Source organism: Monodelphis domestica, chromosome 8, assembly GCF_027887165.1.
Source record: "Monodelphis domestica isolate mMonDom1 chromosome 8, mMonDom1.pri, whole genome shotgun sequence".
Lineage (NCBI taxonomy): Eukaryota > Metazoa > Chordata > Mammalia > Didelphimorphia > Didelphidae > Monodelphis > Monodelphis domestica.
The window spans coordinates 58,831,515-58,856,790 of NC_077234.1; the positions used below are offsets into that span (position 1 = coordinate 58,831,515).

Genomic DNA, 25,276 nt, shown 5'->3' on the forward strand with positions numbered 1-25,276 from the left:
AAGGGGACATCTAGGAGAGGTGTTCAAAAGCTAGAAAAGAAAGGCTTTTGCAACTGATTAGATATGTATGAGGAGGCGAGACACAGTGAAAGGAACGGAAAGAGATAATAAGCCCAGATTGGGGCATGATGAATTGAAGATGTCTACCAGATGCACGGTTTGAGATGTCTAATATGCAATTTGAGACCAGACAGTATTAATCACCCTGCCTAGAACCCATAGACACTCAGTCAGTGAGACCAATCAAACATTCCCGATAACAAATCTTCTAAATCCTTTGAAGTCATTCTCCATTTTCTCTAATGAAATCAGATTATCTTTTTTGAACATCTATATTAAACCTAATTCAATAATAGTTTTTTTTTAATTTGGAAAAAGATTAGATTGAAGAATGACAGGAATAAGTCAAATCAAAAAGCATTTGTAAGTGCAAACTATATAACAGGTCCTGGGCTAACCTGTGCAGATTCAAGTATAAATAAAACAAATCTTTACTCTATTCCCAGTGGAATTTACATGCCAAAGGGTAAGACAGTGCAACTTCTGAGGTCAAATGAATTACCCAAGGGGGGCGGGTTATGTTTTGTAGAAGTAGGTTAGGACCTCACGGGACATCTTGAATAACATTTTTTAGGAACAAAATTTCTCCCTTTCTCTTTGCCACTCTCAGAAAACCATCCCATATAACAAACAATTTTTTTAAAGAAAAAGAGGAAGAGGGAAAAAAATCAGCAAAACTAAATAACACATCAAAAAATCTGAAAAATAAGTCACTTCTACAAAGCAGTAGAAGGAGGGATCTTCTCTTGAGTGATATGTTAAGACATACACAAACTTCATTATGGAGGTAGATGGGAAGCCACTGTAGATTTTCAGTGTGGGATATGATTAAAACTGGGAATTCACCAGAGAAATAGGGCAGTCCTGGGCTGGAAAGGAAGAGACTGGAGTTAGAGAGACCAGGTAAGAGGCATGAACTGAAGTGGTACTGATGGAAATGAAGAGGGTCCAGGAAATCGTAGGATTATTGAGTAAAGAATCATTAAAAATATCCATTTGTGGCTAGATTTATCATAGATAAGTTATCATAGATGAAAATATGATGGTAGAGAAGCAGGGCAGACTTCTCTCCACTGCTCCCCAACTATATGACTCTGGGTAAATAATTTAATTTATCTCTACCTTAGTTTACTCATCTGTAAAATGAGAATGACAAAAGATAAGAGCACCTACCTCACATAGTTGTGAGGATTAAATGAAATAATATGTGCAGAGTGCTTTGCAAACTTTAAAGTAAATATTGGTTATTATCCTTACATCAATGGATGGAGTGGTCATCTGGTTACTCTTCCTCAAAACAATATTGGGGCATTTTGCCCTGACCTGTGACACCATTGGTGTAGAAAATGAAGTGAAATGACTTATCCAGGGTAACACAACTAATAAGGATCTGAGATTGGGTTTGAACTCAGGTCCACTTCCTGACCCAGGACAAATACTCTATCCACTCTGCTACTTTCATTTCCTCATCTGTAAAATGGGAATAATAATAGCTGCTACTTCCCAGCATTACCATCAGGATCAAATGGGAATAACATTTGTAAAGTGCTTTGAAACCTTAACATGGCATAGAAATGCCAGCTATTATAATTATGTTAAATCCTTGCAATTATTCTGTAAGGTAGGTTCAGCAAGTATTATTATTTCCAGTCTATAGATGAGGAACCTGAAACTCAGAACAAGTTGCTAAGACTTGCCAATGGTCCCCCCAGTGGGTAAGCTCCAGTGACTGGATTTGAACCTGGTTTGCTTCTCACCCCAAAGACAGATTCTTGCCGAGTTCCTACTCTGCAGGATTTTACAGTGCAGCCCTCAGAGTTAGAGGGAGAGAATCAGATCTTTTTTCCTGGAGTTGGTGGTGGCAAATGAGAACTGGGAACCAGATTCACCCATCCCTATGAAATTCCAAAAGGACTTTGAAACCTGCCCTCTCAGAACGTGTTGTTCACTCATTTCCGTCATGTCTGGCTCTTCATGACCCCATTTGGGGTTTTCCTGGCAGAGATAATAGAGTGGTTTGTCAATTCCATCTCCAGCTCATTTTACAAATGAGGAAACTGAGGCAAAGTTAAATGATTCGCCTAGAGTCACCCTGCTGGTAAGTGTGTGAGGTCAGAGTTGAACTCAGGAAGATGAGTCTTCCTGACTTCAGGATTTGCACTCTATCCACTGTAGCACCTACCCACCACTCTCAGACCTACCAGGGCAAACTTATAGAGATAGAAATAGAATCAATTCTGAGAAAAGTTCCCAAATAGCAAGTAATTTAACCTGAATGGGAAGACATGTTTTTGAACCCTTCTCTTCTGTGTTATTATCTGTTATAAAATGGAAGCGTGGCAAGGGCTAGGCAGTCAGAATTAAGAGACTTACTCAGAGTCACACAGCTAGGATGTATCTGAGGCCAGATTTGAACTCTTGGCCTGGCACTCTAACTACTGTGCTACCTAGCTGGCCCAGACGACACTTTTTTGTGTGTGCCATTTAATACTCTTCTATCCTTTACTCCTTCTTCCTCCAGGAAAAATCACAATCCAGTGGCTGCTACCTGGGGCAGCAGATTAGAGATGCAGATGAGATGTTTGGTTTTTAAAACCCTTTTCGATGATGCCTCTTCTTCCCTCGGAGTCTCCCCATTCTTTATTCTCCTCTGTTCACTCTGTGAGCCAGCTCTACCAACCTACTTGCTTTCTCCCCTCTCCATGCCTTTGCCCTGGCTATCTCCCAAGCCTAGATTATTCTCTTTCCTCATGTCCACCTTGTAGTCTCCTTGGCTTCTGTTGATACTCAGCTCAGGCTACTAGAGATAACTCTAATGGACTCTTCAGTGAATCTAGTAATTTTTTATTTATTGTCTCTCTTATTTGAATGTGAGTTCCTTGAGGTTGGGTTCCATTTGCATCTTTGTATCTCCATTGTTAAGCAAAGTGCCTGAGACATAGTGGCGTCAAGCTTCATATAAATATATCTATGACTAGTAATATTAATAATAATTATTATTATTGTAACAGAATGTCTCTTAAGTGACTGAGCTACAATCCAAAGCTGGATAAGAGGCTCTTATTATGATGCTTTTCATTAGAAGGCATTCGCTTCCAGAACTTCTCCAGTTTCACGTGCCAATTATTTTATTTTAGCTATTGCACAGCCACCTCCAATATTCGTTTTAGCCTGGGGCCATAGCCAGTCTCTCGTACTTGGCAGGTAGTCATTATCTAACATCCAATCAGTAGTAATAATAAGTAATCTGGTCTACCGCACAGATAGTTTTCTCAGGTCCACCCGGAGAGACGAGCTGTAACCATCACCTTGGGAAGAGAATTTTCCATCCTTATTAGTATTTGATGTGTCCATGTCTTGAGATGAATCAGAGTGTTCTGGGTAGTTACCATAACAACTCAGGTGTCTCGAAATTTGAGTCACCGTCACCCACGTCCAGGGCTTTGGAATTTAGCTCACATCTGTCAGGCTTTATTGAAAGAAGACACCCCAAGGAAGCCAGTCCTAGGAACAGCTTTACAGTGTGATGCCCCCTGGGTATTATTGTTCACATTGAGAAACATAAGGTTTTCTTATTTGTAGCTTAAGTTCCTTTGGTGACAATTATAATAAAAAATAACAGCTAACAAGGAGATAGCATTTGAAGGTTCGCCAACCTCTTTATCTGCATTCTCTCATTGGAGCCCCCACCTAGCAAATCTGAGAGATGGGTCTGAAGGACATTATGGCTATGCAGTAATTAAGGCAAATTCAAATAATGCACAATTTGATTTCAATTGAATTGTAATACCAGGTCACTTTTAATGCAAGCCAAAATTCAAGCAGATGTGACCTGTGAGAGCTAGTCAAAGGTTTGAACATGCCATTACATCGTTAATCTGCTCTTGCCTAATGCCAGGTGTGGATATGATGTGCTGCTGGGTACCATATTCCCAACAGGTATGGTAATTTTTTTAAAAGGGCCCTTGGGGTGGCAGCTGGGTGGCTTAATGGGTTGAGAGCCAGGTCTAGAGACAGGAGGTCCTGGGTACATATCTAGACCCCGGCCAAGTCACTTAACCCTCATTGCCTAGCTCTTACAACTTCTTCTGCCTTGGAATCAAGACAGAATATTAATTCTAAGCTGGAAGGTAAGGGGTTAAAAAATAAAAATAAAAAGGACTCTTCACAAAATGGGCAAACTGCAGAAGAATACTGCAGGTGCAGTAGAGGCTTGTTGTTATTACATCAGAAATAATGATGGGAGAGTAATGGAGAGACTTAAGTATTCTTGGTGTGCCTGAGTCAAGGAGCTCTTGAATCCTAAATTGTGAGACATTTTAGGTTGGCAAGGGCTGTTTAAGCATGTGACCATTCTTGATGGCATCAGATCTTGAATCTTCCATTCTAAAATAAACATGAAAAAGGTCCCCAAATAGTTTACTTCTTATTCTTTATTCCTTTCCAGGCCATATTTTAGCAGCATCAGTAAGTTACACAAAGTATGGAGTCCTGCTCCTTATAAGTTAAACCACTGTAAGTAAATCATTTCTCTGCAAAATGAAGAGATCATCCCAGACAGGTTTGAAGCTCCCTTTCGCTCTGAAACCTGTATTTTTGTAACTCTACAAAGACCAAGGAGGGAGCTTTGGTTGTTACCTGGGACACAGGAAGGAGAAATGAATGGAACAGAGTATGGAGGAAGGGTAGACATCCCTATTCTGGTCCATCCCAGTTTCATGACTATATTTTCTCATCCAGTAAATGGCAATTCCCATACTTTACAAGGTTGTGAGTTTAAACCAGAAATGATAGAGTGGAAAGTGCACTAGTTCATAGGACCCAGTTTCAAATTCTACTTCTTACATTTATTCCTTGTGTGATCTAAAGTAAATCACATAACATACTCCCCCAGCCTCAGTTTCCACATCTGCAGATGAGAGATTTAGACTCGATAGAGGTTCCAACAAACTCTAACCCTGTGATCTTATGTTTCCTGTAATGTGGGTTCAAATCCTCCTTATGATAATTACTACCTAAAGGACCTTGGGCAGATCACCTTCCTGTCCTCATCTGTAAAATGAGAATTGGGCTTTGACGGTCCCTGAGATCCTTTCAAGCCACAATTCCCTGAGCCTACCATCCTGTGACAGTTCAGTGAAAGCTTTTTGGGATGAATGAAATGCCATATGCACTTACAGGAGAAGCATTTATGGCAAATTCTTAGTCTGTCATCCAAGTGCTTTCTGAGCCACCCAAATGAAAAACATGCCCCGAGCAGTGAGCATATGTGTATTCTGGGCCATGTACCTGCTGGGGCTGATGAGGTCACCCCGTCCATCCCCCTGCCAAGGCCGCCTTTTTTCCCTTCCTGGACTTTATCCAGCAAGGTAAATGATTCATGCAGTGGATCTCCCAGGACGCGGCAAAGCAGAGGGGCTTAGGAGAATAATGGATGGAATGTGAGATGGCAGATGCAACCGCTTGGTGTAAATAAATTTTGCTCCATTTCAGACGAAGTGTTGGATTTATTCAAGCTAACTAGCTAAGCTGTCAGTCAAATGGAGCCAGGTTACTAAGCAGATTTGGAGAGCAAAACAATTCATACACCATTTCCTCCTGACAGAGGAATGAGGCAGTGCTAAGGAGGGAGTAATCCTTTCAAAATTGGGCCAGAAAGCTTTTCTTTTTGGGATGCGTGGGGAGAATATAGACAATTTTCTCCATAGCAAAGGCGGTCTGGAATAAGCCATTAGGAGAAATAAAGACAGATGATGGAAGACCCTATATCCCAGTCTCCTTAGACAGACCTGGAACATAGCACCGAGTATTGTACCAAATGATCTGCTAAAATTTATATCCGTTTTGAACAATCTTATAAGTATAAAATGTGTGTTCCTGTGAATCCATCTTAGGATTTTTAGTTTCCCTCAGAGCTCATTGCAAGGATCATCTGGTGGGGCCTTTCCTGAACCCCAATCTGCTTTCTCCTAGCCTCTAAATTACCTTCTATTTTTTTCGCTAAATATAAACATGTGGACATGCACCTCCTATATAGCCTATTTCCCTTCAGTCTTTGAGGTTCCAGTACAGAGTACATAGGAGGCATTTAATAAATGCTGTTGATTGATTGAGTGATTGATTGTGTGTATAGAGTGTGAATATATGTGGACGTACACCTAAAATACTTACAAAATATCTGAGACTTCATTGATATAGACACTGGCACAGATTGATAGCTTTTCATGTTCTAGGAGTTGTTTTGGCTAAAAAAAAACCCCATCGGGTTCCTCCTCTCCTCTCTGTTTGGCAATAGTAGCTAGTGGCCAACATTTATAGGGTGCCTAATATGTGCCAAGAACTGCACTTTGCAAATATTATCTCATATGATACTCACAATAGTTATGGGAGATAGGTGCTATAATTATCCCCATTTTACAGATGAGGAAACTGTGACAAGTAGAGTCTAAGTGTTGTGCTCAGGGTTACAAAGTTAGTAAATATTTGTGGTCGGTGTTCTAGACTCTGGGTCCAGTGCTCTATCCATTGTATCACCTATCTGATGACTTAACCAGGCTGTTTCTTGAATGACATGCTGCATCACCAAGCCCAAGCCCCAAACCTTTTCATCTTGGTAACACTGACCTGAGCTTAAGCTTCAGATGAGATTTAGTATCATGTCCACAGCACTATGAGGCACTGGAGGAGAACTAGGCTCCAGGACACTCTAAATGCATGTCTGTGTATGTATAGGACAGTGAAGCTGGACATATATAATAATAATGATGATGATGATGATGGTTATTTAGCATTTTATTGTTGACATTATCTGATTCGTGCCTCACAAGGATGTATGCTGCAGACATTATTCTCTCCATTTTATAGATTGAGAAAATAGACACTCAAAGAAGTTGATCTTCCCACAGTTCCAGAGCTAGGAAATGTCAGTGTCAGGTTTTGAACCTGTTATTTTCCATATGCCAAGTCCAGCATTATGCACTCTGCCATGTTGCTTCTTTAAAAATGTATACGTGCTCACACCCAGATAGATTATTTCCATGAACTGCAATAATATGTGAAAACCCAACAGAGGGTTGTCTGGCTCTACTCTGGGCAATTTCATCTAAATAAAGGATAAATCCAAAATACAAATATATATGTTCTATCCTCATGCTATTGATTCAGCCATGGCTGTTCTGAAATTTTAGCATAATTGTGCTGAATGTTGGACTGCAGCCTATACTTTTCTTCCCAAGAGAATGCTGAAATACTTAGAAATCAAGTGAGTCATACTTCACTTTCGTCAGCCAGAAAATAACAGTTGTCTCTCTAAATGTATCCCAGATCTTTTCAAACAAATTTGTTTGTGGACACTTCATGTAGGGAAAAAGCGATGTGGACCATTCTGTAAACTTTTGTGATCATTATGCTGACCTCTATCTATGGTAATTGTTCAGTGGTAGCTACTCTCATCATCTTCTTAGCATGTTTCCATGACTAGTAAGTAATAATGGTCTATTTGATATCAATTTCTTTCCTTGATCCACTAAAGGTTTAAGCTTTGGAAGGTAGGGGGCTATATCCTGTTTATCACCAATTTTTCATTATAAATCAGCACTGTACATAAGATTTTTTTATTTAAATTCAGTAACAGACTAATCTGGAACAGACCTCAGAATAGACCTGGTTTATTTCCCTTTTTCCTGGTCATGTGGTATCCAAGCCCTCCAGGACAGGAGACAGTTAATCATTTTCCAATTAGCTCTCCAAGAAAAGAGTGTCTTCAACTTCTCTTGGTAGTTTCTGTGTTTGGCAATGCTAACAGTCATCAATTTTCTCTATTCGCTGCCTGCTGTTAAGGTATTTTTCCTCTACCAGACAAACCTCTCTTGAAATTTAAATTTTTATATTCCTTTCCATTCTCAGAGGGAATGGAGGATTGTTGGGTACCATCTTCCTTGGGATCGTTCTCAGTGCTTTCTGAAGAGTTTTTATGGAGGCAAAGGTATAGCTGCACAATGGACATATTTTCTCTACTGCTGTAATCCTCCTAATAGAATGAAAACTCCTTGAGGGCAGAGACACTTTTTTTTTCCATTTATATCTCCAGCACCTTTCACATAGTAGGCATTTAATAGAAGCTTATTGAACTGGATGCTTTGGGAGCTAAGAGAGCTAGTGGAGACCATGGCAGGGATTTTGAAAGCAGATAGTCCAGTCCCCATCGACAACCAGTGTGTGATTGCTATGACGAGGTGGTGCTGAAGGAGAAAGAATGAAAGGAAAAGCTGTATATAGAAACTGAAGAAGAACAAAGGTATCGTAGCTGCACCAGTGATACTCATTTTGTGCCACTTAGAGTCTGACCCTTCTCTTATTCAAACTGAATCGTTTTAAGTTTTCCTAAACCCTATTTTCCGATAGATATCTTTATGGCTCACATCTGGGCTCTTTCCAAGGCATCCATATATCCTCTCTCCAATGTTGATGGATCCATCCACTCAGAGGGGGTGGAGAATAGTTAGTTGCCATCTGCCATCTGATAGTACTCTGTACTTTCTGAAGAGATGTTATGAAGGCAAAGAGTGCCTTTCCAAGATATCAAAATATCCAACTAGCCAAGTATCTGTGATACCAACTGCCTATGGGACCTCCCTGGGCTTTAATTGCTTTACCTATAAGAAGAAGAGATTGGGCCAAATGGCCTTTGAGGCCCCTTCAAGTTGGAATTCTAGAATTTCCTTTTATCTGGACAGTTGACATTTTTTTGTTCCTCATTTAGCAGCTATACCAACTTCCTATACATAAAATTCCTATTATTATTATTAGATTGATTAATATCAATACTTGATTATTATAATCTAAAATATTCATCATTAATATTATTGGAATAGATATTCAGATAATACAATTATTCTTTATAATAGTACATACTATAATAAGTAATAAGGCCTAATTTTTAGATCTTGGAAGAGTATAATGAATGTATCTATATAGTAATTGAGACAGCCAGTGAATAGAGTGCTGGGTCAGGAATCAGGAAGGTTTGAGTTCATCACCAGCCTCAGATGCTTCCTGGGTTGTTTGGCCCTGGGTAAGTTTCCTATCCTCTGTTTGCCTCAGTTTCCTCAACTGTAAAGTGGGGTAATAACAGTAATTACCTTGTAGGGTTGTTGTGAGGATCCAATGCGCTAATATTTATAAAATGCTTAGTGAAATGCCTGGCACTCAGGCAGCACATAAATACTTATTGCTTTCATTGCCCAGTGTTTAAAATCTCATATGGGGACCCAATAACCTTTGACAATGGTCTGCTCACTTCTGTTCACAGACATACAGTGGAGGTCTGGCCCCATGGCTGAGAGCCTGAGCAACATGCCACGCCACTCACTCTACATCATCATTGGCGCGCTCTGCGTGGCCTTCGTCCTCATGCTGATCATCCTCATAGTGGGCATCTGTCGTATCAGCCGGATTGAATACCAGGGCTCTGCCAGACCTGCCTACGAGGAGTTCTACAACTGCAGGAGCATTGACAGTGAATTCAGCAGTGCCATCGCCTCCATCCGCCATGCCAGGTGTGTGGGTTGGGAAGGGAAGTGGCTTGATGCACTCATGGCGGTCCTAGGCAGACGCAAGGTACCATGGAAAGAGGACTGGTTTGGAGTCACAGGACTTGGGTCCAAATCTTATCTCTGATGTCTACTCCCTACCTTACCATGGGTCAGTCACTTCTTCACCTTCTTGGCCTCAGTTTCTTCATCTGGAAAATAAGGAGATTGGATTAGATGACTTCTGAGATCCTTGATCTGTAATCTCTTGGGAATGTGTTCATAATTTGCTTACTAGGTTAAAAAAATCTTAATGTAATATTATATTGAAATTTTTAGAGAGGAGAGCATGTCCCCTTTTAAGTGTAATACTATTGTACCCCTTTTTGGTGGGGAACCAACAGAAGGAAGGGATTCCAGCTTTGTGATGCATTAATTTGAGGAAGTTAAGAAAGGGGAAAGGCTTCTATGGACTCAGAGAGCTGCTTACAGGTATTGCGAGGTGAAGAGAATGATCAGCCAGGACCTGTTAGAGACAGAATTTGAACTCAGGTCTTCCTGAATCAATGTCAACTTTCTAGACCTAATACCATGCTCTCTCTCTCTCTCTCTCTCTCTCTCTCTCTCTCTCTCTCTCTCTCTCTCTCTCTCTCTCTCTCTCTCTCTCTCTCTCTCTCTGTCTCTCTGTCTCTCTCTTTCTCTCTCTCTCTCTCTCTCTCTCTCTCTCTCTCTCTCTCTCTCTCTCTCTCTCTCTCTCTCTCTCTCTCTCTCCCCTCTCTCTCTCATTAGACAAATAGAAATAAAGCATATAGATATTCATTGTTAGTTTTGCTTAGTGTTCAGCAAACATTTAATAAATATTTACTATGAGCTAGGCAGGTTTACTGGCTCCTTTCCAAAAACCTGGAGGGACTTAGTCTACCTCTGAGTAAGTGGGTTGTTTCCTCATTGCTTTGGCATGGCCCATTGATGGCTGGAGGGATATTCTAAGAATAGAGCAAGAGGGCCAGGGTATCTTATCTCTCATTCACAGCAGAAGGGTATGTGCTTGGACCCTTGCAAGCTCCAAAGGAAGACCCCAGAATCCCTTTTTTGGAATCTCATGGGAAATGTCTATGATGAGTTCCTAAGGGCTGAGCTAGCCTTCGATGAGCTCTCTGCTAGGCTGTTTTCACTTGGTTACTGTTGGTAGGGAGGAAGCTGAAGTCTATCAGTGTAGCAATCTGGGACTGATTTTTTCAAAATCAAAACCATTTGCAATAGAATGATGAAAAGGCAAGCTCCTTATGTGAAGCACATGACTAAAATAAAACAATTGCATTCAAGCCATTATCCTCCAAAATACCTGGAGCTCAGGAACACTTGACTTCTAGCAATTTTCCTCAGTAGGATGACAGATTTTCCACCAAGTGAACCCTGGCTGGGCCTCTGACTCCATTGCTTCTGGGAACTTTTGGGTTTCCTTTCTCCTTTTTCCTCCAAGGAAAACACATACAACCCTCTTGAGTTAGATCTCTCTCTAGAGTCTTCGAGAACTGGGAAACAAGGGGAAGTGAGGTAGCACCATGGTTCAGTCTTGGGGTAGGGAGGACTTGGGTTCAAACCTGGCCTCAGACACTTCCTAGCTGTGTGCCCCTGGGCAAGTGACTTAACCAATTGCCTAGCATTTACTCCTCTTCTGTCTTAGAAATGATACTCAGAGAGAAAATAAAGTATTTTTTTATACCCTCACCTTCGGTCTTGGAGTCAATACTGTGTATTGGCTCCAAGGCAGAAGAGTGGTAAGGGCTAGGCAATAGGGGTCAAGTGACTTGCCCAGGGTCACACAGCTGGGAAGTGTCTGAGGCCAGATTTGAACCTAGGACCTCCCATCTCTAGGCCTGGCTCTCAATCCACTGAGCTACCCAGCTGCCCCCAGAAAATAAAGTTTTAAAAGGAAAAGAACTGGGAAACACAAATGCCCAAATGAAGGGACTCTAGCTTTTAGCCGTCAGGTTACATTGAGATCAAAATGACGGAAATATATCATCTTTCAGCCAGAAAGGGAGCTTAATGAGTCACCTGGGTAAAACAGAGAGCCAAGATAGAGTGTCTTACTCATCGGTGCCAAAGGTCTCTTAAAATATTTACTAGGGACTGAAGCAAAGCTCTGGCAGCCATGATGTCAATACCAGTGATGTCAACATCCATTCTTGGATATTGGAGAGGGGGAGTAGAAGCTGACCCCTGGACAGGTCACCAGTCATCCAACCTCTGATACATACTTCCTATCTGACTTTCAATCAAAACAGCTCCCATTTGTTTTGCCTGTTGTGTCTCAGGATTGTATGATGTAGAAATGGAATAGGAAATGTATGGATTAGGCGAACATCAAACAAAGTATTTTACCACAGCATCTTCCTCAACAACATCATTAATAATTTAATTACTTCAATGAGAAGGCTTTTTCCTTATCTCTCTTTCCTTCTCCTCCCCTTATCTCCTCTTTTAGATTCCTCTTTCATCCTTCTAACTCTCCTGCTCTCCTTTCTGCTCTCCCCTTCTCTCTCATCTTTTTCCCTTCTCTCCCCCCACTATTGATCCTTCCCTTCTCTTCTCTTTCTTTTTCTTCCCTCTTTTACCTTTCTCCTTTTCTACTATAGTCCCCCTACTTTCATTCCTTCCTTTTCTCTTCCCTCCTTCTTGCCTTCTCTCCTTTCCTTTCCTCTCCCCCCCACCCCCATTCCTTTCATCCCTCTCCTTCCTTTTTTTCTGGAAAAAGTTTATAACTAAACAATAGGACCTTGGTAGCAATGGGTTGATTAAATGATAGGATTCTGAACAAAAAGAAGTCCATAAAGATCATCTATTTTTAAGCTCCACTTTCTCCAGATGAAGATACTTTGCAATGTTCTAGAGAGACTTGGGTGCCCATTTATCTTACTCTGTCTTATAAATGTAGAATAACAACCTAATCAAGTAAGTGAAGGTTTAAATCTCTTTAAATACCTTTAACCTCTTAAATATTCTCTGGGATTCCTCAAGATGATATGACACATCCCATCCAGCTTAACTTTTTTCCTTGCTACTTAGGTTAATGACTCCTCATGTAGTCTGGGTGTCTATACTCCAATAAAGTCAGTCTCTCTTATCTGCTAGCACAATTCTGATATGGGAGTGAGGAGGACAGTTTCTTCTATTAAAAAAAAAGCTTTAAAATTATTGTTGGATGTTTTTGAGTGTCATGAAAATAGCCCCAGCTTGCTCTCCCTTCAGTGCTGTTTTGTTAACTCCTCAGACCTTTATTTTGCTTGGTAACTTTCTGGCAACATGCCTTCTACCTCCTGGAGACAAGCCATCTGGAATGAATTGGCATATGTCATAAATGATCATTTCCAAAGGAAAATAGTTTTTGAGAATGTTTTTCAGGGTGGGGGTTCAGCTGACTGATCTCTGAGGGATTTTCCCATTCTGAGATCGCAGAATTCTATGAAAGCATGATTTTCTCTTTCCCCCCATCTTCATCAAATGTTGAAGTTCTAAGTGATGCCAAAGCTCTGGGAAGAGACAGGGCAAGGAACAGGGCCAGGATTGGTCCATGGTGAATAAGCTCATTACATTTCTGGACAAGCTGATCAAGGAAATGTTTTTTAAAAATTAAAAACATATATTAAAATAAAAGTTTTCATAATTTTTACTTGTACATGCCAACTAGCATTAAAGTTGTAAAGAATGGGTTAGTTAATTTTTTTAATTGGGGTTTTAAGTCATTGCAGTGAATGTGAAATGAGAAACAGTGGTGAATCAAAAAGAAATTAATTTCTCTGACTATGGGGCTTAAAGAAGAGAAAAATCAATATGAGGTTTTTCAAAATCTATCTATGCTGTGTCTAAAAGCTTTGCAAAGATTGAGTACAGAAACCACTTGAGTTTGGATTCTGTTGATCTTAATTCAATTCCACAAACATTTATTAGTTGTCTACTATGATTGTGGTGCCAATCGATACTGGGGATTCAAAGACAAAAATCTAAACAAAGCCCTGTTCTCTCCAGGAGCTTTTGCATTCCAAGAAGGCTAGAGGAGGGGATACAACTCATCACTAAGTAAATACGAAATAATTTCAGGATTTAAAGATCACTAACAACCAGGGCCATCAAGAAAAGCATAGGATCCCTGAATGGAGGGAATAATAATAATAATAATGATGATTGCTATTTAGCATTTTATTGTTGACATTATCTGATTTGTGCCTCACAAGGATGTATGCTGCAGACATTATTCTCTCCATTTTATAGATTGAGAAAATAGACGCTCAAAGAAGTGATCTTTCCACAGTTCCAGAGCTAGTAAATGTCAGTGTCAGGTTTTGAACCTGTTATTTTCCAGATGCCAAGTCCAGCATTTTCCACTCTGCTACGTTGCTTCTTTAAAAATGTATACGTGCTCACACCCAGATAGATTATCTGAGACCAGATTTGAACTCTGAAAAACAAGTCTTCCTGAATCCCTGCCCAGTGCTCTATCCACTGTGCCATCTAGCTGTACTGCAAGGATCTAGGTAAAAGGTAATAAAAAGCCTCATTAGGGTAGCTGTGTGAGTGGAGAGAAGGAACAGGCAAGAGATGTTCTGAAAGGAGAGAAGGCATAAGTTGGCAATCGATTGGATATGTGAGGTAAGGGAGAACGAAGGGTCCATTTGCAATGTCAAGATTTGAAATTCCTTGTTACATCACTGGAGAGGTAACCAAAAAAAGCCCAAAGACTGGGGACTGGGTTTGGCTACGTGGGGAGAAGAAGAAGAATAGAGTATGGTGATACTAGTACTTGAGCCTCATCAGGTTATAGAGAATGTACTGAGCCCAAGCAAACAAGAAGAGTTAATTATGTGCCAGGCACCATACCATAAAAGTTTAAGATAATATCATTATACAAGGAATATTTTGTTTCACATAGGGTTCAAGGAGCAGTGTGGTCTAATATGTGGAGGGAGGAGAGGTAGATAGGACCTGGCGTAAGATGTTTTGGATTCAAATCCTATCTCTGAGATTTGCCAACTGTGTAACTTTAGGAAGAGACCTTTCTTCTCTCTTCTCAAACTCTCCAATGAAGGGGTTGAACCAGATGGCCTCTGATGGATGGCCATCTATCTATCTCTAGGGCAAGCAGTGGATACATAATTCCTTAAAACATGAAGTATACATTTATTGAGGGCTTGTTATGTGCCCAGATGATAGAATCCTAAAATTTCATACCTAGGAGAGACGTTCGAACATGCAATATCAGACTCAGCAGGAAATACATTTAATCCAAAACACATTCATTTTTTAATTGATGAAACTGGCCCCTAAATGGTAAGTGTTTATACACACACACACACACACACACACACACACACACACACACACACATATATTTAATATAAAGTTAGTAAATTCTTACAAGAATTTACTCATAAGAATTTACTAACTTTATATTTAAATATATATATATATCTGCATGCCTGTATATATTTGTGGCCCCCACTGAAATATGAGCTCCTTGTGAAAAGGAATTTTTTTCATTCTTTGTACTTGGCTCTTCAGTGGCTGGTACAGGTCCTGACACATAGTAGGCACTTAATAAAAAGAAGATTGGTTGATTGATTGGTCCTGAAATATGCTAGGAGCTACATTCATTTCTTCCATCCATTCCATTCACTGGACAGTTTTGGTTAAATGACCAAATGGGGCATAATCTTTCTTTAACCAGAGCTTTATTTTCCTTTTGTGTTTCAGGTTTGGAAAGAAGTCCCGCCCTGCTATGTATGATGCAACTCCCATTGCTTATGAGGATTACAGCCCCGATGATAAACCCTTGGTCACACTGATTAAAACGAAAGATTTGTAATCGACTGTATCTTTTTTGGATTATTTTTCAAAAAGATGAGATACGACACTAATTTAAATATTTTTAAGAGTTAAAAAAACCTAAGAAATTTAAATTGTTAGCTGCTCAAGAATTTTCTGTAGAATATTTAAGAACTAATTTTCTGCAGCTTTTAGTTTGAAGAAATATTTTAAAAACTGAATTTGTGAAGTTCATAGACTACATTTTAATGTACTTCCAGCTCTCTAAACCATAGGCTTCTAATAGTGTGTGCTCTTTTCATGGTAGACACTATTATGACACCCAGATTAATTTCTGTGCTTGTTACAGAATAAGTCTAATGGAGGAGAAGTTTCTATTTGACATTAAAGTGCCGGCTTTCAGAGTAGTGTTAGGAAAAAAAAAGTAAAGCATAGTCTGATACATACTACAGTATATCCATAACTTAAAAGAAGTCTAAGATGTGTGTGTGTTGTGAAAAAAGAAACTAGTTACATTAATTATTCCTCACCTGAATGAAATTAGCTTTTTGCCTTATTCTGTGCATGGGTAGAGATCCTATTTCTGCATTATTTGGTTGAATCTTGTGGAAGCATACTTTGGAGTTCAATGTCGAGTTTTGTTTTGTTTTTGGTAATTGTCTTCAAGGTAGGCCACCTTTGCAAAACAAACAAACTACAAAGACAAGCAGTATCTAGTATAAGACAAATTTGGTGATGGTGTCGATCCTATATTTTTCTTTGAAAAGTCCAAGTTTTTCTATTGTGAGTAAATTAAAATCTATCTATGTTTTAAGTTGTTTGCTCTTAAGAAGTTTCAACTGTATGAGAGAACCGGCTCTTTGGATAGTGTATATTTCTCCTTACATATCTTATTTATATCCAAGACCCTTTTTTGTGGCTGTATTTGAATGCCCTGTGCTTCTTCGAGTTCTTGCTGATTTCAAAGGATATTAAATAAATGTTATCAAATCAATGCTGCCATGGACTCTTTCATTTGAAATAGCAATAGGAATGTTTGATTTTGTTATTCTCTGTTGAAGAGAAAAATCTGTTTTAACCATTCAGGTGAATTTATCCGAAGTGAATTGGGAACTGACTTTGAATCCAGGAAGGCTTTGGTTCCAGGCTTTCCTCTAACACAGCCTGGATATGTGACCCTGGGCAAATAGACTTTTCTAGAGCACCTAGAGATAAAATTAAGACCATACATTAATGAGAAAATCACTACCTGTCTTGGTAGAAGGTCATCAGAGATGCTCTCTTCCTCAATGAAATCATAGATCTAATCCCAACTGCTATCATCAGTCATCATTCATTGTGCCTTGGAAGAGTCCATCCTTCTTGTTCATGGAGTTTGGAGATGAAATGAAGAAGGTGATGAGAAAACACATTGCTGCTGGGACTTTTTGATCCTGGGGCAAGCAGCATTAGTTGTTCTCTCAGTGAGGCATGGGGTAAGGATGGAAGGAGAGCACCAACTTATGAGGGAGGAGAGAAAGGCTCAGAACATGAGCCTGAGGGGAATTATGGGGTGGGAGAACACAGTGGGACATGGGAGGAGTTCACCTCTGCTTGACAAACTTGCTGCAAGGACCATCAATGTATTCTCAATTCCCCAATTGCCTTACCATGCAACTCTTTTGTTTCTGGGATTGGGATATTTGAAACATTTATGTCTAGAGGATATAAGCATAAAAACTACAGAACATCAGAATTAGAAATCTAACACAGGGCTTCCTGATTCTGAGACAGGTTCACTCTTCATTAAACCATGTCAGTGTGTAAGTAGAAAATCTCAAATGCTTGGACTTCATCTCCCAGGATCCTTTCCCCTTCATCCACATGGTGTTCTTGTAAATTGTTTATAAGTTCTGTAACTCCACCTCTTTTCTCTCTCTTTTCCAGAGACCACACTGGCTTAACTCCCTCTTTGCTCTAGCTTTTTATTTTCTTTTACTTCAAGTTATTTTTGATATATCTTATTAAACATAATACTTGGGCTATTTGGATATTAATTTTTAGTCTTACATCCGTAGTCATCCAAATGATGCAGAGCACAAATCCCTAGTCTGATTCTTCAATGATACAAGATATGGGTTGGGTTGAAATTTTTATTTGGGTCAAGAATACTATCTAGTAGAATCAAACATGAATCTAGATGATATTAGGATAATTTTCTGGACATAGGAAAGTCCATGGAAAAACTACTAGAAAGTACAACTCAAATGTTTTCTTTCTTTCTTGTGGAAAGGAAAACTAAAGTGTCTGAAAGTGTATTTATGCAAAATGTAAATATGTATATAGTTAGTTCCATAAAGTCTTAGGCAAATAGAAAGATCAATAGATATTTCTATTTGACTGACATCAGGATGTGGAACAATGTATATTATTGTATTATCTGTAAATAATCTCTATAAATAATGTATATACTATAATTAGGTTAGTAATATAGTGGTAGAGTCTGTAAATATTTAGCATGGCATGTATATATGCTGTACATAAGATTCGGTTATAGATTAGACTAGAGACTTAGATAATAGTTATAAGAAGTAGGGAATCGATTAGGAGTAAGTTAAGTTAAATATAGCATAGACAGTTGGTTATACATAGGAATGGACTTAAGCTGCATTTTCAGATAGTAAGCTTTTAATTGTTTATTGTAAAGCTGATGCTAAAATTGTGTTTAATGGAAATATAGATAGATAGATAGATAGATAGATAAAATAGTTTGCAAATAATAGATATATAAAATAGGAAAACTGGTTGCTTTAGTTAACTTAGCAAGAGTAAGTAGTATTAGCACTAAGATTCAAATTTCTTTGTAATGGTTTTGTTCAAACATTTATTGTACTGAATTTATTGTAAAACCCTAAAACTACCCTTACCCAAACTTTCCTGTATAGAATTCCTAAGAGTAGATAACGTTAGCATAGAATAGTGATAGAGTAATTGAGGGAAGTTTATTATTTTGGGGAAAGTAGTTAGAAATTAGATGTAGTAGATTGGTAACTATAATAAAAATAAGTGACCTTGGGAAGGTCACAACAAAAAAAGGGGATTGTAGAAAGGAAAACGAAAGCAAGTTCTGGACTTTCTGCCACTGAGTTGGAACAAACATCAGTTGGAGTGTTAGAAGATATTGACAAGACTGACAGTTGGTGGGGGAAGGGGAAAATGGGAGTAGCAGTTGGTCTTGTAGACTAGTACTTCCTACCTGACCTTGGAACTGGAAGGAGCCTTTTCCCCTGTGTCTGGATAGAAGTGGCTCTATTCCTGAATTTCCCAACTGTGTGCTCTACCTGGATCCTTGTGATCATGTTCATCAGACAAAGGACTTAAGGGAAGCAGTTTGGACTGCAATGCCAGTCTTTAGGGTGTCAGCCTGAAGAGACAGGCCCAACAGCTCTGAAGGTCAGAACTTTTCTCCATATTGCTGTCTACTGCTAAGACTTTTGAAATTAATAAAGCCAGCATAGATATAGCATAGACAGGAATAAAAGAAACCCTCCACCAGCCTGTGAGGCCTGGTCTCAGCTCAAAAGCTGAGAGAGGCTCAAACCTCATCTAGGAAAATCCCTTTTCCCCTCCCCAATCCAAACTTGTTATTAAAATTTATCTTTATTTGAATATCACAGTCAGATACGAGCACTAATATTTCAGGGGACATAGTGGGACCTGAACCTCAGGACAGCCATTCAACTATAAACAGTCTTTATTGGACTCCTGCTGGGCGACCTTGGTCTGGCAGGCTTGTCCCTCAGGAGGGTCCATGCTTACCTGCTCTGGGGTATCTGCAACATCAATTGATAGAGAAGACATCCCCTCAGACTATCATAAGTGGCCCATTTCTCAAGAACCCCATTTTTCAAAAATAGCCTCTTGCCAGGGGGCATCTCTCTCCTTTTACCTCATCCACAGCCATATTCCCTCTCTCCCTTCAACTCCTCTTTTCCCTGTTACAAAACCTTCTGTATCCCCTGTTCCTCTATCCCACCCAGCCATATTCCCTCTCTCCCTTCAACTCCTCTTTTCCCTGTTACAAAACCTTCTGTATCCCCTGTTCCTCTATCCCACCCCATTTTCCACTATAAATATTATTCTCTTTTAAGAGTAATGTTGAAGGAGAAGCTGGGTGGTTCATTGGATGGAGAGCCAGGCCCAGAGATAGGAGATCCTGGGTTCAAATCTTCCCTTAGACACTTCCTAGTTGTTTGACCCTGGGCAAGTCACTTAACCCCCATTGCCTAACCCTTACCTATCTCTTCTGCCTTGGAACAAATACATAGTAAAGGTTTAAAAAAAGTAATGTTGAAGGGGCAGCTAGGTGATTCAGTGGCTTGAGATCAGGCCTAGAGACAGTAGGTCCTGAGTTCAAATCTGGCCTCAGATACTTCCTACTTGTGTGACCCTGGACAAGTTACTTAACCTTTATTTGCCTCAGTTTCCTCATCAACAAAACAGAGATAATAATATGATTCAGGGTTATTGTCAGAATTTAATGATATATTATTTATAAAGTACTTCATAAACCATAAGTTGCTTCATAAATGATATTAGTAGTAGTAGTAGTAGTAGTAGCATTAGGATAAAGTAAGATATTTTCAAAGTGCTTTGCAAACCCTTCATAAAGTGCTATATAAATGATACTATTATTTGCATTTGAATCAAGTAAGATATTTAGGAAATGCTTCACAAACCACAAATGGTATTTTTTATTACTATTAATATTAGCATTCAGATAACATGAAATATTTTCAAAGTACTTTACAAACCATAAAGTGCTATATGTTATTATGATGACCATTTTATTAATATTATGATAAAGTAAGATGATATTTGCAAAGTGCTTTGCAAACCTCAAAGTGCCACATAAATGTTAAATATTATTACTACTATTATTATAAAGTCTTCTAATATTTGTAAAGTTCTTTGTGTAAGGGTAAAATTAGGGTTGTTGAACGAATATATTATATTAGTGGTCGCCAGGGATTTAAATTCAATCCCAAAAAAATACTCAAGTCAGTTTAGGATTTTTATGGTGGTTTAATTACAATAGTTGGAAGAAATTAAGGAGAAGAGAGAGAGGAAAGGGTATAAGATTTCTCTGGCCTAACCTAAGTCAAGGGAAGTTCAGAGACCTCAGCCAAGGGGCCTTCTCAGAAGATTAAATCTAGCTTGGCTTCCAGCCACAAGGCCTCCTCCAAAATGAGGGACTTCTTTGGAGAATAGTGCCTTTCAGGAGGTCAAAGAAAGGAGGAATCAGCCTTGGTTTGCTCACCAAAGTTGTTCAGGGAAGACACCTCATCTAAACCACGCTACAGAGCCAAATGCCTCAAGCATGACAAAACGCCACCCAACGTTGCGAGATAGAGGTCACAGGAAGTGATGCGAATTATATAGGCAGTTCTTTACATCACTTCCTGTGTCTCACATGTACCAATGGTAGTTTAAGCTTGGCTTAGGACAGTCTAGGGTTCTGATTTATCACTTGCTAGCACATGCTGGCCATGGGCCTTCCTCCCTGAAACTTAATCCTTAAGTGGGGGTGTATACATTGCTGGTTGCTAAAATTCTCAAGACTAAGCAGGGTGGAGTAAAACTAAAATTCACCTCTGCAAACCTGAGAGTGCTATAGAAACATCATTATTTTTATTACTATTGTTATTAGGATAAAGCAAGATAAGATGTGTAAGATTCTTTGCACACCTAAAAGTACTATACAAATACTATTTATTATTACTATTATTGCTATTACAATTGTTATTATTAGGAGAAAGCAAGGGAATATATGTAAAGTACTTTGCAAAATTTAAAGCTCAATAAAAATGTTAGCTCTGCTTATGCCAGCTATTATTATGCCTGCCTTGTCCAAAGTGGGGAAATATCAGGATGGGTCTTAAAAAATTAAGTTAATTAAGTGTCAAAACCATAAGCTTATCAGAATTAGCTTAACACATTGTTGCCAAATAGAGGCCCTTAGGGAAAATTGCTTTAATGATTAGATTACAGAGCTTTCAATTAGCACATAAATTATTGTTTTATAGATGGCGCTTTTTGGCTTTAAGGAAAATCTTTGGAAAGTCTGCTCACCACCATTTTAAGCACTCTCCCTATCGTCCTTCTTATGCAGTCAACTTACACTATCTGTGAAGAAAGGATTAGCTTTGGGCAGGTAGGCAGCAGAGTGGACAGAGCACTAGACCTGGAGTTGGGAAGACCAGGGTTCCAGTCTGATTCTTCCTAGCCATGTGACCCTGGGTAAGTCACTCAACCCCAATTGCCTAATCCTTTCCCCTCTTCGATCTTAGAATCAATATGGCTTTGTGACCATTTTTCAACAAATCATTCAATCAATTTACTTTAGTAAATTTGTATATAAAATATATATACATGCATATAGGCATAGATACAATATGTATTATATACAATGTATATACAGTTTTATACCATATAATTGTATATAATAATCCCTCACTAAGAATCATCAGGGATAGGTTTTGAACTCAGGTCTTCCTGACCCAAGCTGAGTCTCACCTCCACTGAGCCACATTGTGTCCGAAGACTCATTTATGAAATCTTGAGCAGAGCCCAGAGCCCAGAGGCAGGAGTGCAGTAGAGAGAGCTGGGCTCGGGCAGGTGTCAGAGCGAGAGCGGGGATGCTGTGACTCGGGCTTGACGGAGGGCTAGGATCTAGCTAGGCAGGAAGGAGAAGACCCTCCAGGGGGATTTGTAGCACCAGAAAAACCATGCAGGTGAGAAAGCACAAGGTTTCCTCACTGGGAGTGAGCCAATCTGGCTGGAACAATTGGAAAAACCAGGTTAGGGAACTCCTGGGAAGGACTCTGAATGCCAAGGCAAGAAGTTTGGACTTTATGCTGGAGGCAACATAGGACTAAAGAACATTTTTAAAATCATTAAATAATTTGTTAATAATTAAATAATTTTTAAAGAGGAAGATTAATCAGGATTGGGGGGGGGAGGACTTGGCAGGGATCAGAGATGGAGAAGAGGCTGCTGGCACTAGTCTAGGTAGGAAACAATGAGGTCCAAACCAAGTGGTGGCTGTAACAATGAAAAGAGAAGGTAGGAAGGGACCAGATTAGAGAAGACTTTAAAAAGATAAGAGAAAAAAATTTTAAATTTACCTTCCATCTTAGAGTCAATACTGTTTATTGGTAATAAGGCAGAAGGGCAGGAAGGGCTAGACAATGAGGGTTAAATGACTTGTCCAGGGTCATACAGCTAGAAAGTAGAACCCGAGGCCTCCTATCTTTGAAACTGACTCTCAATCTTCTGAGCCACTGAGCTGCCCCCCAATAGATAATTTTATATTTGACCCTGGAGGCAATAGGGAACAAAGGGTTTTATTGATGAGCAGGGTGATGTGATCAAGTGTGCCCTTGTTCAGTCACTTCAGTCATTTGAGTTTCTTGGAGCATCTGCCATTTCTTTCTCCAATTCATTTGGTAAATGAGGGAACTGAGGCAAACCGAGTTAAGTAACTTGTTCAGGGTCACACAGTGTCTAAGAGCAGTTTTAAACTCCTCCGGCACTCTATCCATTGACCACCAAGCTGTCCTATCTGCCCTTCAGGAAGATCATTTTGACAGTTGAGTGCAAGCTGGATTGGAATTGGGAGAGTCTAAGTGTCAGAGGAGAGAAGGGGATGTTTAAGAGACATGTCACAAAAGTAGACAAAGTAAAGCTCGCCAACAGATTGGATGTGAGCAAGCTATGCTGGTAAATGTTTAACAACCAACTCGACAGGAAAAAAAGAAGTCCCCAAGACATAATTTGAAGCCTAATCTGCATTATTAACATTTTCTCCATTACTTTCTTAAGTCTAGACAATAAAAAATAACATATCAAGCCCAATTTGTAGTGTTTGCAATATATAAATGCTCCCATTGAAAATTTAACAATCAGCTTTTGGAAAACAATTCAAGTTGACTTCCTTGGATATTGGAGGATGAGAGTGAGAATAAAATTTGGGAGGGTGAGTTCATTTTTCTAAAGCTGTGTTAGTTTTGGTCGGTTCAGAGTGCCTCACTGTAAAAAGTACTCTTTGCCCTCCACAATCACTGCCCCCCATGGAATCTGAGCCATACCTTGAGTTGGGCAAAGTTTATCTGGGATGTTCGACCCTCTCCCCTCCTTTCACCTCTTTCACCTCTCCATGGTGCCTTCTTCTTCTCAAAACCTGCTCCTTAGTAAGCCTTATCTATCAGTCATTTCCATGCCATCTGAATTTTAGTCTTTATTTTTCTCTGAGTTGGAAAGGTTTAATTTTTAAAACTTTTAACTACTTGTGAGATGAAGGACTTTTTTTTCCTGTTAAATTATCAAAGGATGGTGGAAAACAGGCGAGAAGGAAGGCTTTCATTACCAGAAAAAATCCCAAGATGGCTCCCCATAAGGTCAGCCTAGACTTCAGACATTCGATGAGGGCCACAACATTATTGAACATGGGGGTGGGGTGGGGTGAAGATAGGATTAACTCTATCCTTGCCTATTTTTAAATTAATCAACCAAAAGTCAAACCCTAAATTTGAATTCCTTACAATGGAGAATGGGAAGACCAACTTTAGCTGATTATTATCTAAAGTCCATGAGGGCAGGGGCTATTGTATGTGTGCCAGTATTCCATTAAAGTCTTTAGATGCTTTACTAGATAGCTACTAGGTTATTGAAAATACTTGTTGAAGAATGAAAAAAAGAGGAAAATAAGACAGAGAAGAGGAACGACATGAAATCTTATTGCTGAAGAAGATTACAGTCTGTATGAGGGAAAAATAATTATTTGCTTAAATGTGTGTTATGTGCCAGGCACTGGGGATACAAGGACCAAGGGTAAAGAATGAAAGGATCCTTATTCTCAAGGAATTTATAGTAGGGCTGGTATCAGTAGGGGAAAGTTCCAGGTTGACTGAAACCACTAATAATACAACCCCCCCTATACAAACAATTTTTGCTTTAAATATATATACATATATAAATCCTTTATAATACATAGTATTTTTATATGTTATATTATAATATAATATTATGTATATATAAAACCCTTATAATACATAGTATTTTTATATGTTATGTTATCATATAATAGTATATATATATATATATATATATATATATATGTGTGTGTGTGTGTGTGTGTATGTGTGTGTGTAGTTTATTAGTTATGTTTAAAATGATCCAATGGGGAGACTGGTCTCCCAAAGGATCACAGGGGGAATGGAATGTGTAGGTGGAAAATTTTGCCATTCTCACATCCTTTTAAGTTACATCCTCATTTTACATAAGGATGCTTGGGAGATAAATTTGACTGAGACTCACACCTACAGCACTTTACCAAAAGCACAAGTTTCCAAAAAAGAGCTCCACAGCGTGGATCTCAGCCAAATTTATCTCCCAAGCATCCTATGTAAAATGAGGACAAAATTTAAAAGGATGCTGGGAATCTAGCTCAGGTGTGGCAAAATTTTACACTTGCACAATATATAACCCTTAACTTACATCTTAGAATCAATACTATATATTGTTGCCAAGGCAGAAGAGAGGTAAAGGCTAGGTAATGGGGGTTAAGTGACTGACCCAAGGTCACACAGCTAGGAAGTGTCTAAGCTCAGATTTAAACCCAGTACCTCCTGTCTCTGGACCTGGCTCTCAATCCACTGGGCCACTCAGCTATCCCCTTTGTTTTAACTTTTTAAAACCTATGTGAAATTTTATGTATAGTGCTGTGCTCTCTCTCTGTTCCTGACCCTTATCTCCATGCTCTACTGACTTCCTAGCCTCCCCCAAATAAAAAATAAACAAACAAAATCCTTCCAAGTGAA

At 39.2% G+C, this 25,276-nt stretch overlaps 1 protein-coding gene across 1 annotated transcript in view; it reads left to right on the plus strand.

The window, feature by feature from the left end:
* DNER (delta/notch like EGF repeat containing) overlaps positions 1-16,410 on the plus strand; it is a 371,868-nt gene extending 355,458 nt beyond the window's left edge. Inside the window, exons 12-13 of the mRNA XM_056807062.1 lie at positions 9,371-9,617; positions 15,345-16,410. Coding sequence (XP_056663040.1) covers positions 9,371-9,617; positions 15,345-15,456 — 359 coding nt within the window. The 3' untranslated portion in view covers positions 15,457-16,410. The remainder of the gene's footprint in view (positions 1-9,370; positions 9,618-15,344) is intronic.
* Positions 16,411-25,276: the final 8,866 nt, after the last annotated feature.